The 13,818-nt window shown below is 39.3% G+C and overlaps 1 protein-coding gene across 7 annotated transcripts in view; it reads right to left on the reverse strand.

The window, feature by feature from the left end:
* Positions 1–13,818, reverse strand: part of FAT3 (FAT atypical cadherin 3) — a 427,681-nt gene that overhangs the window by 95,271 nt on the left and 318,592 nt on the right. For all 7 annotated transcript variants that reach the window (XM_069808410.1, XM_069808407.1, XM_069808409.1 and 4 more), the window contains one exon: positions 5,019–5,158. In XM_069808410.1, the coding sequence (XP_069664511.1) occupies positions 5,019–5,158 (140 nt within the window). The remainder of the gene's footprint in view (positions 1–5,018; positions 5,159–13,818) is intronic.

A 13,818-nucleotide genomic window follows, 5' to 3' on the forward strand; every position in this document is an offset into this window, starting at 1 on the left:
CATTACCAAAGACTTTGTATTCAAAATGGTAAGTGAAAGGCCTAGAGAAATACAATCAAATCAAAGGAGAACAAAACCTAATGCAGGAAGTCTCTCCAAAGCTGTTTTTAATGTTGCCCATCACAAATACCTTTGGTTTAGGCACAAACGTATTTGAGTGAAAACTGGATAAATGCCAGGAGCTGCTTTAGAGACATTTGAAGCTGGAAGAATCTGCTTGGCTAATTGCTTGGTCTGGGCACAGTGTTGTAGTACAACCTATTAAGTGCCTGAATTGCTTAAACTCAGGTTACGCTTTTGTACGGGTTTTGAAAACCTATTTTGATTTAATATTGCTTTCAATAGTGTTACCACACAGCTTTATTTGCTACTTCCTGACAAGTTCTTCTCTCCTCCAAACCCCAAACTTAACATAAAAATGCAAACAGTTTCCCTACCAACCTCAGTGGCCTGTTATTTATACCTTACTGTGCCCCTTGTGTTATGTTAAAATGTGGGGAAAAGTCTTTGTTTCACAGGCAAGGCAGTGCTGAGATCGCTGAATGGGACAGAAAAAAAACCCAACCAAACCAGGGATGGGTTGGTTCTAGTTCAGAGGAAACGTTCAACTAGGCAAAAGTGAAAAATTGAATGGAAACCTCATGTCTTCTTGTCCATCCAAGAAGAATCCACAGCCCAGAACCTCTTCTGGCAGGCTCTAATGTCTTAGCTACATTTTGGCCATGGTCCTCTAAGAAGAGCTTTTCACCTTTCCGTTAAAAGAACCACCCCCACTTGGGATGATTGATCAGCTCCTCTGTTAAGAAACAATCTTATAAAGAAAAGGTGTTCTTTGAAAGGTGAGGCCAAGTTTGGTACCGTGAAACTTGCAGCTAAAGGTCAATCCTGAGCTGAAGAATAAATAAAAGTCCAGAACCTTCTGCAAGGAAAGACAGAAAGGGGCAACGAGCAGTAACTTCTGTTGTCTGCTCTTCCAGCCTGGTTGGCTCCAACTGAAGGTATTTCAAGCGACCATGTATTGATCTACAAAAACTTTTCAGAGGGAACTGCTTGCTGCTCTCTGAGTATCCGCTCCACTGGGCAATAGTGAGATGGTTTTGCAATAAGTGAAACTGAGGCACTTTTTGCCTCCTAACTTGGAAGCATCAGCCTTCATGGTTTAAAGCATCTTTGTTATAGCAGTTAGGACGATGAGAAATAAGGAGAAGGCAAGAAAATAAGGAAGAAGTAAAACTGTCTTTTTCGTATAATACCACAACTCCGGGAGTCTGTTCTTAAAAAAGATAATTATCCTCTAGTACAACATTCTCAATAAAAGTGAAAATTTACCATCGCTTAGATGATTGTTCCCCACTGTACTGTACTTCTGTGGGTGTTTTAGCAAACTCAACAGTATGCACTACAAAGAAATAAATAAATGCTATTCCTATGTTGTGCTTGGATGCAAAGGATCTGAGCTGTTCAGTAAAAAAAAGGAGGCATTGGGATAAACCTGACTGATGACCAAGAGAACCTCTAATGTTACAGAGTCAAAGTTAGTCAAAATTGTGGCAGGAGTACGCATTTACATGCCATTACGCCGATTTCTTGCTGGGAGAGTCCTCTCTCCGCTCAAGCAAGGGCTCAAGACCTGTCCCGGCTCTCTCCAGCGTGGGATGCAGAAGGCCTGTCCCTCCCCGAGGCCAACAGCTCCCCTGGCAGCTGCAGGAATCGCGTTTCTCAGGGATTTAGAGCCAACGTACGCCTTCAGCCTTTAATAAATCACCGCGTGGCCTTGAGCAATGATGAATTAAGCAAAGGGAAAAAAAATCCAAAAGGTCTCCCTGGCTAAGTCAAGGGACTTAGCCTTCCTAGAAGTTAATCAACATGACAGAAGCCTTATACCCACACTCCAAATATATAAATCAAACGAGTCAACGTTTCTTCGTCTTTTGCCCCCTCCATGCCTCCCCATCATGGCTGTGTTGCCGGGATGGCTGGGGCTCAGCTGGACGGGCCGCACGGTGAGTGGCAGCGGCTCAACAAGTCCCGACGCTTTGGTTCTCACTTCGGAGACTGTATTCCTTTTTGAAACCCTGATCGTGCCCAAACCAAATAGGCTTTCAGGTCCAAAGGAAGTTTGTGACTTTTTTTTAACTATTCCTAATGTTCTTTTCGCCTCTTTTCATAACAGTGAACTGTTAATACAACAGATGTAACTTTTAAATCAAAATTATTTCCTTCCTCTCATGGTACGGTAGTGAACCATGTGCACAGTAAGGCATGAAGGAAGTGAACAGTTTATTGGAGTTTAAGGCGTGCAGGAGCATTGCTGAAGAAACTTCTCCAAGTCCGCGCCAGGGATCATGTTACCGAAGCAAAAATCTTTGGCATTTTTACGCTGTATTTTACCACCTCCAACTGTGTAATAGACAAAAGTCCAGGAAGAGATAAAGGGAAACAGGTGCGGTGGAATAAAAAGCAAGACTGTTCCATTTGGCATGGTGATGATCAGCTGTTTCATAATAAACCGCTGCACTTTGAGGGGGGCTTTATATTACTTTATTGTTATTCGAGGGGATGAATTTATACATTTGCTTTCCACCTGCTTCCTCTTCTACCATATCTTCTTGCAGCTATAGTTAAAAATGCAGGTGGTACTACGTATATGAGACAAAGTACTTACAATGTCATTTTATCAAAACTCAGAACAAGGCCACTGAGAGCCATTAGTAGATACTTTTTTCACTCTTTCTATGACATATTTAACTTAACCTATCAGTTTGGTTTTTTATTATTGTTCTAAAAGGAAATAAAGATATATAAGGTAACCAAAGGCTCCAAAGTACAGTCAAAAATTCAGTATGAAAGTTTTGTAAAAGGGAGAGATAATTAGGCAGGCCATAATACTGGCAGCTTTGAGATAATGATCACTTTTGAAATCTCTGTTGTGAAGACCAAAAGAAACACATTCTCAGATGTTGTCTGGGCCATAGTTAAATACTTCAACAGTTTCCACATGGAGAGAAGGAGGTGGAGGAAAGAAGGGTCCGTACCCACCAATGATTATCTAATGCTGTACTACTGCAATCTTAAATGACTATCTTACATTTTTAAATAGGTCACATCACTGTTACAAAGAATGCTCAGGCTTCTTTTAGAATGCAACAGCTTTACTGAAATATGTTTTTACCATATGTTTTAGTTAAAAATGTAGGGTTTTCACCAAAATAGGTTTTGAGGACTGTCATGGGGTCAATTTATTAAAGCAAAAGCAGCAAAAACAATAAACATAATATCCATGAGAAGAGAAATTCCTTGTATCCAGCATGTTTGAAATTCCCTGTGCTTTTAAATATTTGTTTGGCTGAAATGTTAGCAAGAAAAAAAAATGTCGCGTTAGGGATTCAAGACTACATTTCTGAAATGTGGACTGAGAGTGTTGCCAAGATTAAAAAACAAAGCAAAACAAAAAACTACTCAAGGGCTGAGGAAAATGCTTTATGGAAAGGGAGCATAAAGAGGTCAGTCATTCTCCTTCACTTTTCTATCAGAAGACTGGGAGGTGATTTGACTATTCTGAGTAAGTGCCCTCCTGGGGAGAAAATATTGGTTTTTAAAGAGCTCTTTAATCGAGCAGAGAAAGGCATAACAGGGAATATAGGCCAGATATAATCAAGTTAAAAATAAGGGATGTTTTTAGCAGAAATGTAATTTATTACTGAAAACTAACAGGGTAAATAGCAGATTTCCTACCACCTAATTTACTATCAAATGATGTTTTCTTATCAAGAGTGGATTATCAAGAGAAATTATCAGATAGGGATACTTAGAGATTTGAGGGCTGGTTATAAACAGAAATTCAGATTGAGAAAGCAATCAATGATTTAACAGTCTCTTAGGAAAGTTGGTGTTGTGACTCAGTGAATACAGATTTACATCTGAACCATTTGAGCAAAAAGGCAAGGTAAAACAGAAGCATCTGCGTGTGCATGCATATATGTAAATATAAAAAATGTTAAGGCCTTCCTTCTGCATTATAAAGAAGCAGATAACATCACAAACCTATTTTTTTCATTTTCTCTAGAAACCACATTTAATCTGGGATCTGAGGATGCACACAGGTGTCCTCTACCAGTATGTATTTTTCCCTATGGGTCAAATAATATTCAGGCTATAGGCGCACTTTACACTTGGGCAGTAATTCAGATGTAGGATTTCAGGCCCTAGCTAATCCGGACCCCACAACTGCCCCTCGTATTGAAGGATTTGTTCTTTGGAGTCTCCCTGGTTCCACCTGGACCACAGAGTCTCTGTCACTGTACCATGACCCTGACCATGTTCCAACCCCAGACTGGTTCCCACCAAACAGATACCCAGGCTCTGCGTCAGGGTCTCTCCGACAAGGATGTGTCAGAGCCAGCATTATCCCAGCCCTTCATGTTTATCTGACCTGACTTTTTAATTACTAAAAGGCACTGAGCCTGATAAGCAAGCCTGGTTTTAAGGGGTTCACTGGGGCTGTTCCCCAGAAGACAATGTCATCGCAGGCAGTGACACGAAAGGAGAGATCCTCTGAATTTTAAGTTTCGCCTCTGAACAATTTCTTCTCTCAACAATTGATCCTGTGTCCCACATTTGGGTCTTGGGAGGATGAGAGGTGTAAACTCCATTTAATATAATCAATAGCAATATTCCCCAACAGCACAGAAGCACTATTGTATTTTGGACCATTACAGGGTGGTACAATTGTCAAAATCTAAGCTTCGCCGCCTGTGATAGGGACCTCCTCAGCTGAAGGAAGGCAAATTACTTTCCTGTGAGCACGAATAGGACAAAAGGAGAAATAAGGCTTTGAAACCTTCAACAGCCAATTCTTTACAACCAGATGGAAAGGCTCTGAAAAATATCCCCTCCATTAGTTAACGGTGGTCTCAAAGGATGAGGTTTTATTTGAACGGCAAAATTATTAATTTTTATAGCATATACGTTCCACTAACAAATTAAAAACTTGCCAAGAAAGGAATGTGATATTCTACCTGAGTCGTGGCAATGTTTGTTCCATCGGTGACCTCCACAGTCATATTATATATTGACCTCTGCTCTGCATCCAAGGGCTTTGCAATGACAATAGTGCCCACTCCCTTCTCCGCGTCGAAAGAACTATCGTAATTCCCTCCTAATTGTTGCACAAAAATACAATTAAATTAGCCATCTTTGGAAAATTTCCATTGAAAATGTTCCTAGAAGTGGGCATATCTCTTTACTGGCATCCATCTTAACGGCTTGCCTTAGCATACACAGTACATCTACTGATACTTCTTTGTTCGTAACTCATTTATATTTCAAAGCACAGTTTGTATATTGGAAAGCAGATATCATTAAAATGCACTGCAAGAAAAAAAATCTAGCAGTATATTTAAGTGAACCATAACTGAGTCTATAAAAAGAATCAAATGGCTATAAGCCCATAAGATGTGTGCCCTTGTAGTTTAGATAATGAACAAGCACAATTATCTTTTTGTATAAAAATTATTTTAAGAGGGTTTTATACTGCAAATTTTATTTTCAGGAAATTCTCACTGATGCTCGTGGGTGCAAAGACCGTCAACTGAGTCTTTAAAAATTACAATTATAATCAATTTTAAAAATGCAAATAGAGATTTGTTATGTTAATTTCAAGGACAATGATAATTACTGTCAGCAAAGGTTAAATTCTACTAGTCTTTTAGGAATTATTCAAATAGATCTGACAGGATACACATCCTAAATTCCTTTCCATTAAAAAAACCCTCACAAAGCACTGTTCTGAAACTAATATCCCCTTATCCTGTCACACACTGAACGATGCAGCAGTGGGAAAACCCTCCTGAGCCTCAGGTGAAAGAAAAAAAAGGAAAAAGAAAAAAAAAAATCTATTAAAAAGTAAGGGAAAACCATAAATAATTTCAGATTAAAGGGTTACAGGATTTCTCAGCCATAGCTATAGTTTATAAATTAGAATCACTCATTATGTTCAAAAGTAAAGCACACACTCCCTGCTGCTAAGCTGCTTCTTACTCACTCATCTATAAAGTGGAATTTATTATGAGATGAGTCTGAAATTTGTGGAGGCTGGGGACAGGGAGAGGTGGAACACAACACTGCTGACAAACGAACTCTTAAGGTATATTCATCACACAGCAATGCAATGCCACTAGCTACAGTCTCTGACAACCCAGTTCTACAAAGCAGAAAAGGCTTTCAAACCCCACTGGTTATAAAACTTGTGTACGAGCTGCTCAGACCTCCTGAGATTAGATCCACAGGTAGAAAAACATCCGTTCCATTGACTTAGCTCTCATGCAATATATATAGAGAGATTTATATTTGAATGGCTGGTGTATTATCACAAAATGGCTCTCATTTTAGGGCTGGGGACAGAGGAACGAAGAGGACAGTCTTCCTTGCTCTACCACCAAGCCTTGCATCTGGCATGGTTTGCTGACCAACAACTGGTATTATTCTCAGAAACACTCATGCATTTAGTGAGAGGAAAAAGGTTTTGGCATTCCAAGAAGTTGAAGATTAGGAGGAATCACATGAAATCGCATCCCCTGAATTCCTTAATGTGAAGAAACCCTCACTTCTCACTTGTCTCTACCTCTTGCACAGGCTATTGTAAAGAAAGTGTAAGTTAGAAGAAGCACTGTCCGTATCTGCCTTGCAGGCCATTCAGGGATGGGGAGAGGAAAGGGGCAGGAGGAATAAGAGCGCGGGTGTCCTATGCAAAGAAAAGGCAGGATTGGTGAATGTCTGCCCACTGAAATGATCCAAACGTAGTTGTTTCAGATGTGCCATCAGACTTCCCTCTGCTGAATATATATATATGTACATATATACAGCTCTGAGCCTAATAGATGCATTGTGGTTTTCCAGGAAAACCCTGACACTGGATCTACTGTGATTTATAGTGGATAGAAACATTGCTTACTCCCTAACCTCTTTCTGCAAGCCCAAACTGCGTATTTTTCTCAATAGATATATAGTTATATAGTTAACACTATTTGACACTAGAAAAAAAAAGCATAATTGTCCTTGACATTTAAGCAATAGCAAGGTATTTGGACATTGATCATATCTTCAGTGTTTGATTTTTTTTTTTTTTTAAAGTTAGTCTGGAAGAAAAAGATGCAGTCTCCCAATTAATGTTTTAAATTGATTTACTTGAGAAAAATCATACCATGAAAAACAACTCTGAAAAAAAGCCTCCTTTGAAGAAAAGGGTTTGAGATTCTTGCAAGGAAATCTCTGCTGAAATGAAGCTAGCCTTGGGACAGTAGGCACTTTACAAAGAGAATGTTTCATAACCATGAAAACAACATGAAAGTCTATACTTCAAGATGCTTAATAACCATCTTAATGAGCAATCAAAAATTATATGCTATCAACTGGCATACGCTTCCAAAGAAACCCTGCCTTTAAAACTTCCAAGAAGTAACATGGAAGGATTAGCCATAAATGTTTTAAATACTCTTCCCCTGTTGGCTTAGAGCTGGGGTGCAGGGCACTATGTAGTGTATTGCAAATACACTGACTTCTTCAAGACATTTTCATTAAATGGAGTATATTCTTCCCCTAAAGTAGGAACTGAATCCATCATAGGAGTTTTTTATATGTTATTCACATCTTCCAAAATGGTCTAGTGACAAACAAATAAATCTTGGTTGCCAGCCATCCCAATCTGGACTACACTTGTAACTAACCAGGCAATGCACTTTATTTTACATTGATTCATTTTCTATTAAACAAGGCAGAAACTGCATCAAACACTGAGACAGAGATGGCTCAGAGAACGTCCTGCTGTGAGATTTGTGATCATAATCTCTTTTGGAGTGAAATCCTGATTTATTCCAGATTCAGTCTGGTACATTTTAACAGACCATGGTCAGGTGAAGAACCACTCAGATGGCTGAACATCTGGGAGTATTACCTGAGATACTGGGTCCTGCCTCTCATCGGGAGTACTAGAGGCAGTCTGGAAATGCTTTGCACTGCTCCTCGGCCTTCATATACCCTAAAACAGGTCTTCGTATGTTGAATGCTTCTGAAGTTGCTCTTAAGCACTGAAGAATCATTAATGATTAGGTATAAATGCTAAACTCTTCTTACAGATGTGTTAAGTCTATGCAAGGCCTGCTACGAAGCACCCAACACAATTATCTTTGCTAGACGGGTGCTGGAGGGACACAGAGAGAGAGAGAACGTTCTTGTGTAAAAACAAACAGGACTCTTCTCTTAAAAACTCCTGGAGCTGAACTATTCTGGGAACTCCACGTGAAACCACTTCCTTCCGAAGGTGCTCGTGTTGGGGTTGGAGGGCTGAGCCCGTAGGAGGTGACAGTTGAGAAGGTGTCAGCTTCACACGTTTCTGGGGTACTTGAGGCTGCTTTTCGAAAGCATGCTGCTGGGTAACTACCAGCCCTTTTGAAGCGAGCTCATCTGCAGTGCTGTAAGCTCCCGCAGTATCAGTTTTACCAATGTTACTGTCGGCCATTTAACATTTTCTTTGATCACGATCTTAGGATGAAAGGGGACTAAGGATGATGAAATTTTGTTCAGCTGCTCAGTTTTATTAATGTGAATTTTTATTACTTATTCCATTTTCCAACATATGGCACATGCTTTCCTTTTTATTGTCTACTAAAACCTGCTTTCAGATACAAGATATGTAGAAGCTGTCTTTGCTAATGTGCTTGCAATTGCATTAGGAAAGAAATATTTCAAATGAAGATAATACATTGTGAGTTCCTCGGGCACTTTGGGAAAATCAAAAATAAAGAAGGCAAGATGACTGAACCGGCAAGTTGGCTAGACAGGTTGTCCTGAGAAAGCATTTTAACACTGAATGACCTCAGAAAGATGTGGATTAGCCATTGTTTGTAATACCATTGCGGGCGAAGACATAATGCTGATACATCTTCAATACAGATTAAAGACCTCCCTTAAAATACTCTGATTAAACTGAAGCACTTAGAGTGGGATTTCATGAAAAGTCCACATCTACTTGCAATGCCATCTTTGGATGAGAAGATTTATCATGTTAGGATGACATAAATTCATCCAGAAAATGCTTTTTCTCTCTAATTGACTGTTAAGATTCCCGAAGACACCTAGCACAGAAAATCTGTGCCAATTTTAACTTTGGACACCTAAAGTTAAGTGAGATGATTTCCACCCTTACTTTCTTGAGATTGAACTTAATGCTCTTGCATAAGCCCTGGAAGCATTATATTTCTACAACTAGGAATTTTTTTTTATGTTATCTGAAAGCATGTTATAGTTTATATAGGATTTTCCAATATAACTCTACCCAATTCCAGCTGTTATCAAACTCAGGACGGCTGCAGAAACAGCCTCTGGTACAAAAGATCTTATTAGTTGGCCCTCACTCCAGCTTTGTGAGACCTTTCTAGAACAGCCCTAACTTTCAATTTAAGAGATGCTCTAGTATGGTCAAGGAGATCTCGGGAAATTGAACAGAGACACCTCTGAGCCAACAGACTATAGGTTGTGTTCTTGGTATAGAGTAGCCCTGGTTACATTTTCTGGCTGAATCTGGAATGTTACCTTTGTTCTTAGCTTGTTTCTTGGCTTCATAGTCACTATGAACGTATTTTTCTTCTGACAAAAGTCCTGTATGCTTTGGAAAGAATTAATTCTCCTTTTAATAAAAAAGATAGATTAAAACCAAATCCAAACACTGAACCTTACATGACTAACAGGAGATGATCTTCTGATGTAAAGCTTACCACTCATATGGTGCAATGGACAGGCCAAGGAAAACTTCCTGAACTGTTTAAAGAGGTTTCTAGAGGTCAGCTAGAGAATTTGCCTAAAGCAAGATAAAACGCAGAACTTGCATTCCCACAGAATGTGGGCTCTGCATCTCCATCCCTTTTGAATTTCAGTGTTGTTTTTTTTATTTTCAAGCACATTCCGCTTATATTTTGACTATTGCATTTGCTGCAAGCAATGAATATTTTTTCATAGTGCTCTTCCTAGATGGGATTCCTTTTTGGGAAGACAATGAGCCTCCCTATGTTCCTATCAGCTGCTGATATGCAGTTTAAGATGGGATTATGCTGCTGTGAGAAATTATTTTCTCCTCTGAGAAGAAAACAGGTCAGCAAATCTGGAGGACTTGTAGGCAAATGAATCCCATGTGAGGGCCTTTTCCCCTCTTTTCCAGTGGAACGATCCAGAATAGTGGGAGTGCATATGCATCTTAGAAATATCTGATGACTGTGGAGAATCGGACTTGTTCAGTCTTTGATGCAAAGATGGATCACACTGAACTCTGGGAGGACATCCCCAAATCAAATACAGCTAAAATCTGGCAAGAGTCTTCCTTCACTGGTAAATAGGAAAGAACATACATGCTCCATGTTCAAACTTAACAAAGCCAGGATATACTGAGATCCTCACACAAGTCTCATTTGGCCTACCATGCCATGATGGACAAGTGGAGAAGAACAGAAATACAGGAGATGATCTAATTTAGAGAATAGTCCTCAAAAACACATTTTCTCAGGGCAGAGAAGATTCTTACTTGTCTTGTCCCAAACTAAACTAACAACACCAAGGAGAGGGATGATAAATTAGGCCAATTGCTACAATTCTCACATTGCTCAGAGCAGACAATCAGAGGAAAATGCAGAAAATTATCACCCTGAAACTCAAAAGTGAGTCTAAAGTGCCACTATTTTCAGGAAAAGAAGCAAAGCCAAAATTTCCAATTTTTCTGTTTTCAAAAAAGATTAAATAAACTTAGCAACTGTCTTGAGAAATACAAATTCAACTACAGGCTTTTGTTAATCATAACATCATAAATATTAGTAACATGACATGCAAATATTTATTCTTTTATGTACTATATCATGCTAAGAAGAAGAAAATAATGCAGACTGAATTTTCAGATAAAACTATTTTAAGGAGAGTCAAAGCCTTGGGTTTGCTGCTAAGAAGCTGAAGGTAAGGGCATAAAAAAGCAGAAAAGAAATCAGAAAGCTATTTTAGATAGTTGTCAGAGAAGATAATTCAAAGGAGGCTAGGGAGCTACATGTTTTCGACATTAATGAAAATTTGCAGCACTGTGAATTAAAAGGAGAATTAATTAAAATTAAAGATATTAAAATTGTTGCCATTAAGCACCCTTGATAAAAAGTTCTGTCGTGCTTTTAAAGTTTGGCTGCTCTTATAAAGGCATAGGCTGGGGGAAGAAAGAAAGATAGAGAGAGGCCTGTTTGGAGAATCACAGAGATGTTGTGCAACATGCTACTTAAGCGAAAACTAGCACCATGCAACTTAGCTCCAGTGTCAAAGTAGTCACCACACCATTCCCACCACTAACAAAAGAAGAGACAGAGAGGGCTCAATTTACCTGGGAGAGATAAAGATCTCTGACTTATTTTGGAGTTCGCATCAAAAATTAGTTTCTTATAAATGACAGAATAAATTTAACACAACTGAAACAACCTATGTTCATGTCCTTCACATTGTGAGATCTGCATGAACTGAGAATGGCGTTGAATGCAGTCTGAAAACAGAAACCAGGTATGACATCGCAACCATTCCCAATTAAACAAACAAACAAATAAACAAACAGATATGTATCCCATTCCTCTCTAGTCCATGGAGGGAAGATGATGTCCCTGCCTGCAAGGCACCTTCCTCTCTTGGAGCTGATTAACTCAGGAACTTAAACACTTACTTAAAGCGGATATAATTTAGGCGCAAATTAGATGCTGAAGTTAGGCAGACAGCATAGCCAAACTTCATCTGCCCTCCCTCCATTTTTTTAGCTGGGAGAAAGTGCATGTTACGCATTTAAAAAGAGGTGCTTTGGAATTCCAATGCCCATTTAGTTTGAAAAGGTCATAAACATAAAGGTCAAGCTGCAAACTCTGTATTAAACCATGCCTCTACATAAGCCTTCAGGGCTTTTGTTGACGTTACTATGAACTGTGCACCAAGGTTCAAAATCACAAAATACCAGATGGAGCAGGTTCAAGTCTAGGTTTTACAGCAGCACAGGAACCATCTCTTGCATCAGCAGTCCCATACAGCTTTCCATACGTGACAACTAACTTCTCCTAATAACCCATGCCTTTCATTGGGCTTTTCAGCACTAGACCTCAATGTTCCCCCAAAAGGAAAGTATCAACTTCTTTTTTTTCCACATGATGATATTGAGGAACAAGGAGAAAAAGTGTTTTTTGATAGTGACACTGACTAAAGGGCAGCAAAGATAATCTAAATATACAGTGCTCTGTATATAAACCTCTAAGGGTGGCTTTTGTCTTTGCATCTTGTATGCAGAGCATCTGGAACAACAGGGTCTTCTGCATGCCTGGGACTGTTGGCTATTCCTATTGCAGAAATGGGTGCTGTTGCTAGTGCTATTATTTGTAACAGCAGTAATATTTAATGACAACATCCATATGGTAACAGTAGTGAACTGGACGGTCAGGGTCACTGATTTCTCATTAAGTCTAGGGAGGCTCTGTCTCCATGACCCTCTGCAGTGATGCAGCATCTTGCAGCATCAGGAGCTACAGCCTATAGGGAAACTATTAGAGTTGTTTAAATAGCAAAAATCTTCTAAACAATTTGAACTATTTTAGCCATAAAGGTCACATTAAATGACAAATTGAAGGCTTAAATTTCATAATGCTCTCCCCATCATCTCTGTTTGGTAGGCAAAAATGAAATATTATTATAAGATGTTGTTTGATTGCAAGTAACTCTAATAATGTAAAAGAATGCAGCGGAAGAGCAGGGGCTTCTCTCAGTGCTTAATAGAGGCAGCATTTTAATAAGAGTTGGTGAATTCACCAAGGAAAGGACCAAAAGGCTGTGAAAGGCAGAGGAGTCCAGCAAAAGGTTCAAATGGGAAAAAAGTGGCAATAACATCAATAAAGATGGATCTCTCCCAGGAGGAAAGTTAGGGTCAGTGAGGAAGAGAAAGGGAGTGTAAACAATAGCTAATAAATTGCATGTAGCATACTGAAACAACCAAGGGAATGGGAGGAAAACTGTAGGGAACATGTACTGTCCTTCCCCAGGGGCTAGCAGGAACCCCAGAACGTGATAACAGATTTGGGTTTGATTTTAATGTGGTTGTCACATCAAAAACCGTGCCACAAATTCAAAGAGGAAATGTTGCTGCTTCTGTCTTTCAATATTTCAAATTGGCAATAAAAGGTGGATGAAAATGACTCTGACAGACCCTTTCTCTTGTGGTCCTTGTCCTTCCTGTTGGCTAAACCCATCCACAAATAGCTACGCTGAAATGACAGCCAGGCTCAATCCCTGTAAATAAAGACTGCTGATGCACCCTTTCCACTAAGTCTGTGGCAAAGGCTTTTTGTTTCTCTAATCTTTCATACAGTATTTGCTTTAAAACCCTTCATTTAAACAACACCACTTTGTGCAGACACAGTGTTTTACACCCAAAGGTATACAAACATTATGTACAAGTACCTGCAAATATTAAGTAGCACAGTAACTTTGCAGGGTCGTCGTGCTGCTGGGGAACATCTCATTTTGTAGCTGTTAAACGAGTTATATTAAATGATATAACTGAATCAGCAGCAGAAGCAGGGAGGAAATGCTTAGGAACATTGACTCCTGTTTCTCCATTGCAACTAAGTGAGACCCTCTCTACTCCTTGTCTTTTTGGCAGCTACATCCTTAGTGGCATTTCCCTGCGATTTTAAGACCATTATTTCTATGGCTTCTCCTCCTCTTTGCTAAGGATATGTCTCCTTCCCTATTTTTATAACCAATTTTATGTAA

This window comes from Haliaeetus albicilla, chromosome 20, assembly GCF_947461875.1.
Source record: "Haliaeetus albicilla chromosome 20, bHalAlb1.1, whole genome shotgun sequence".
Lineage (NCBI taxonomy): Eukaryota > Metazoa > Chordata > Aves > Accipitriformes > Accipitridae > Haliaeetus > Haliaeetus albicilla.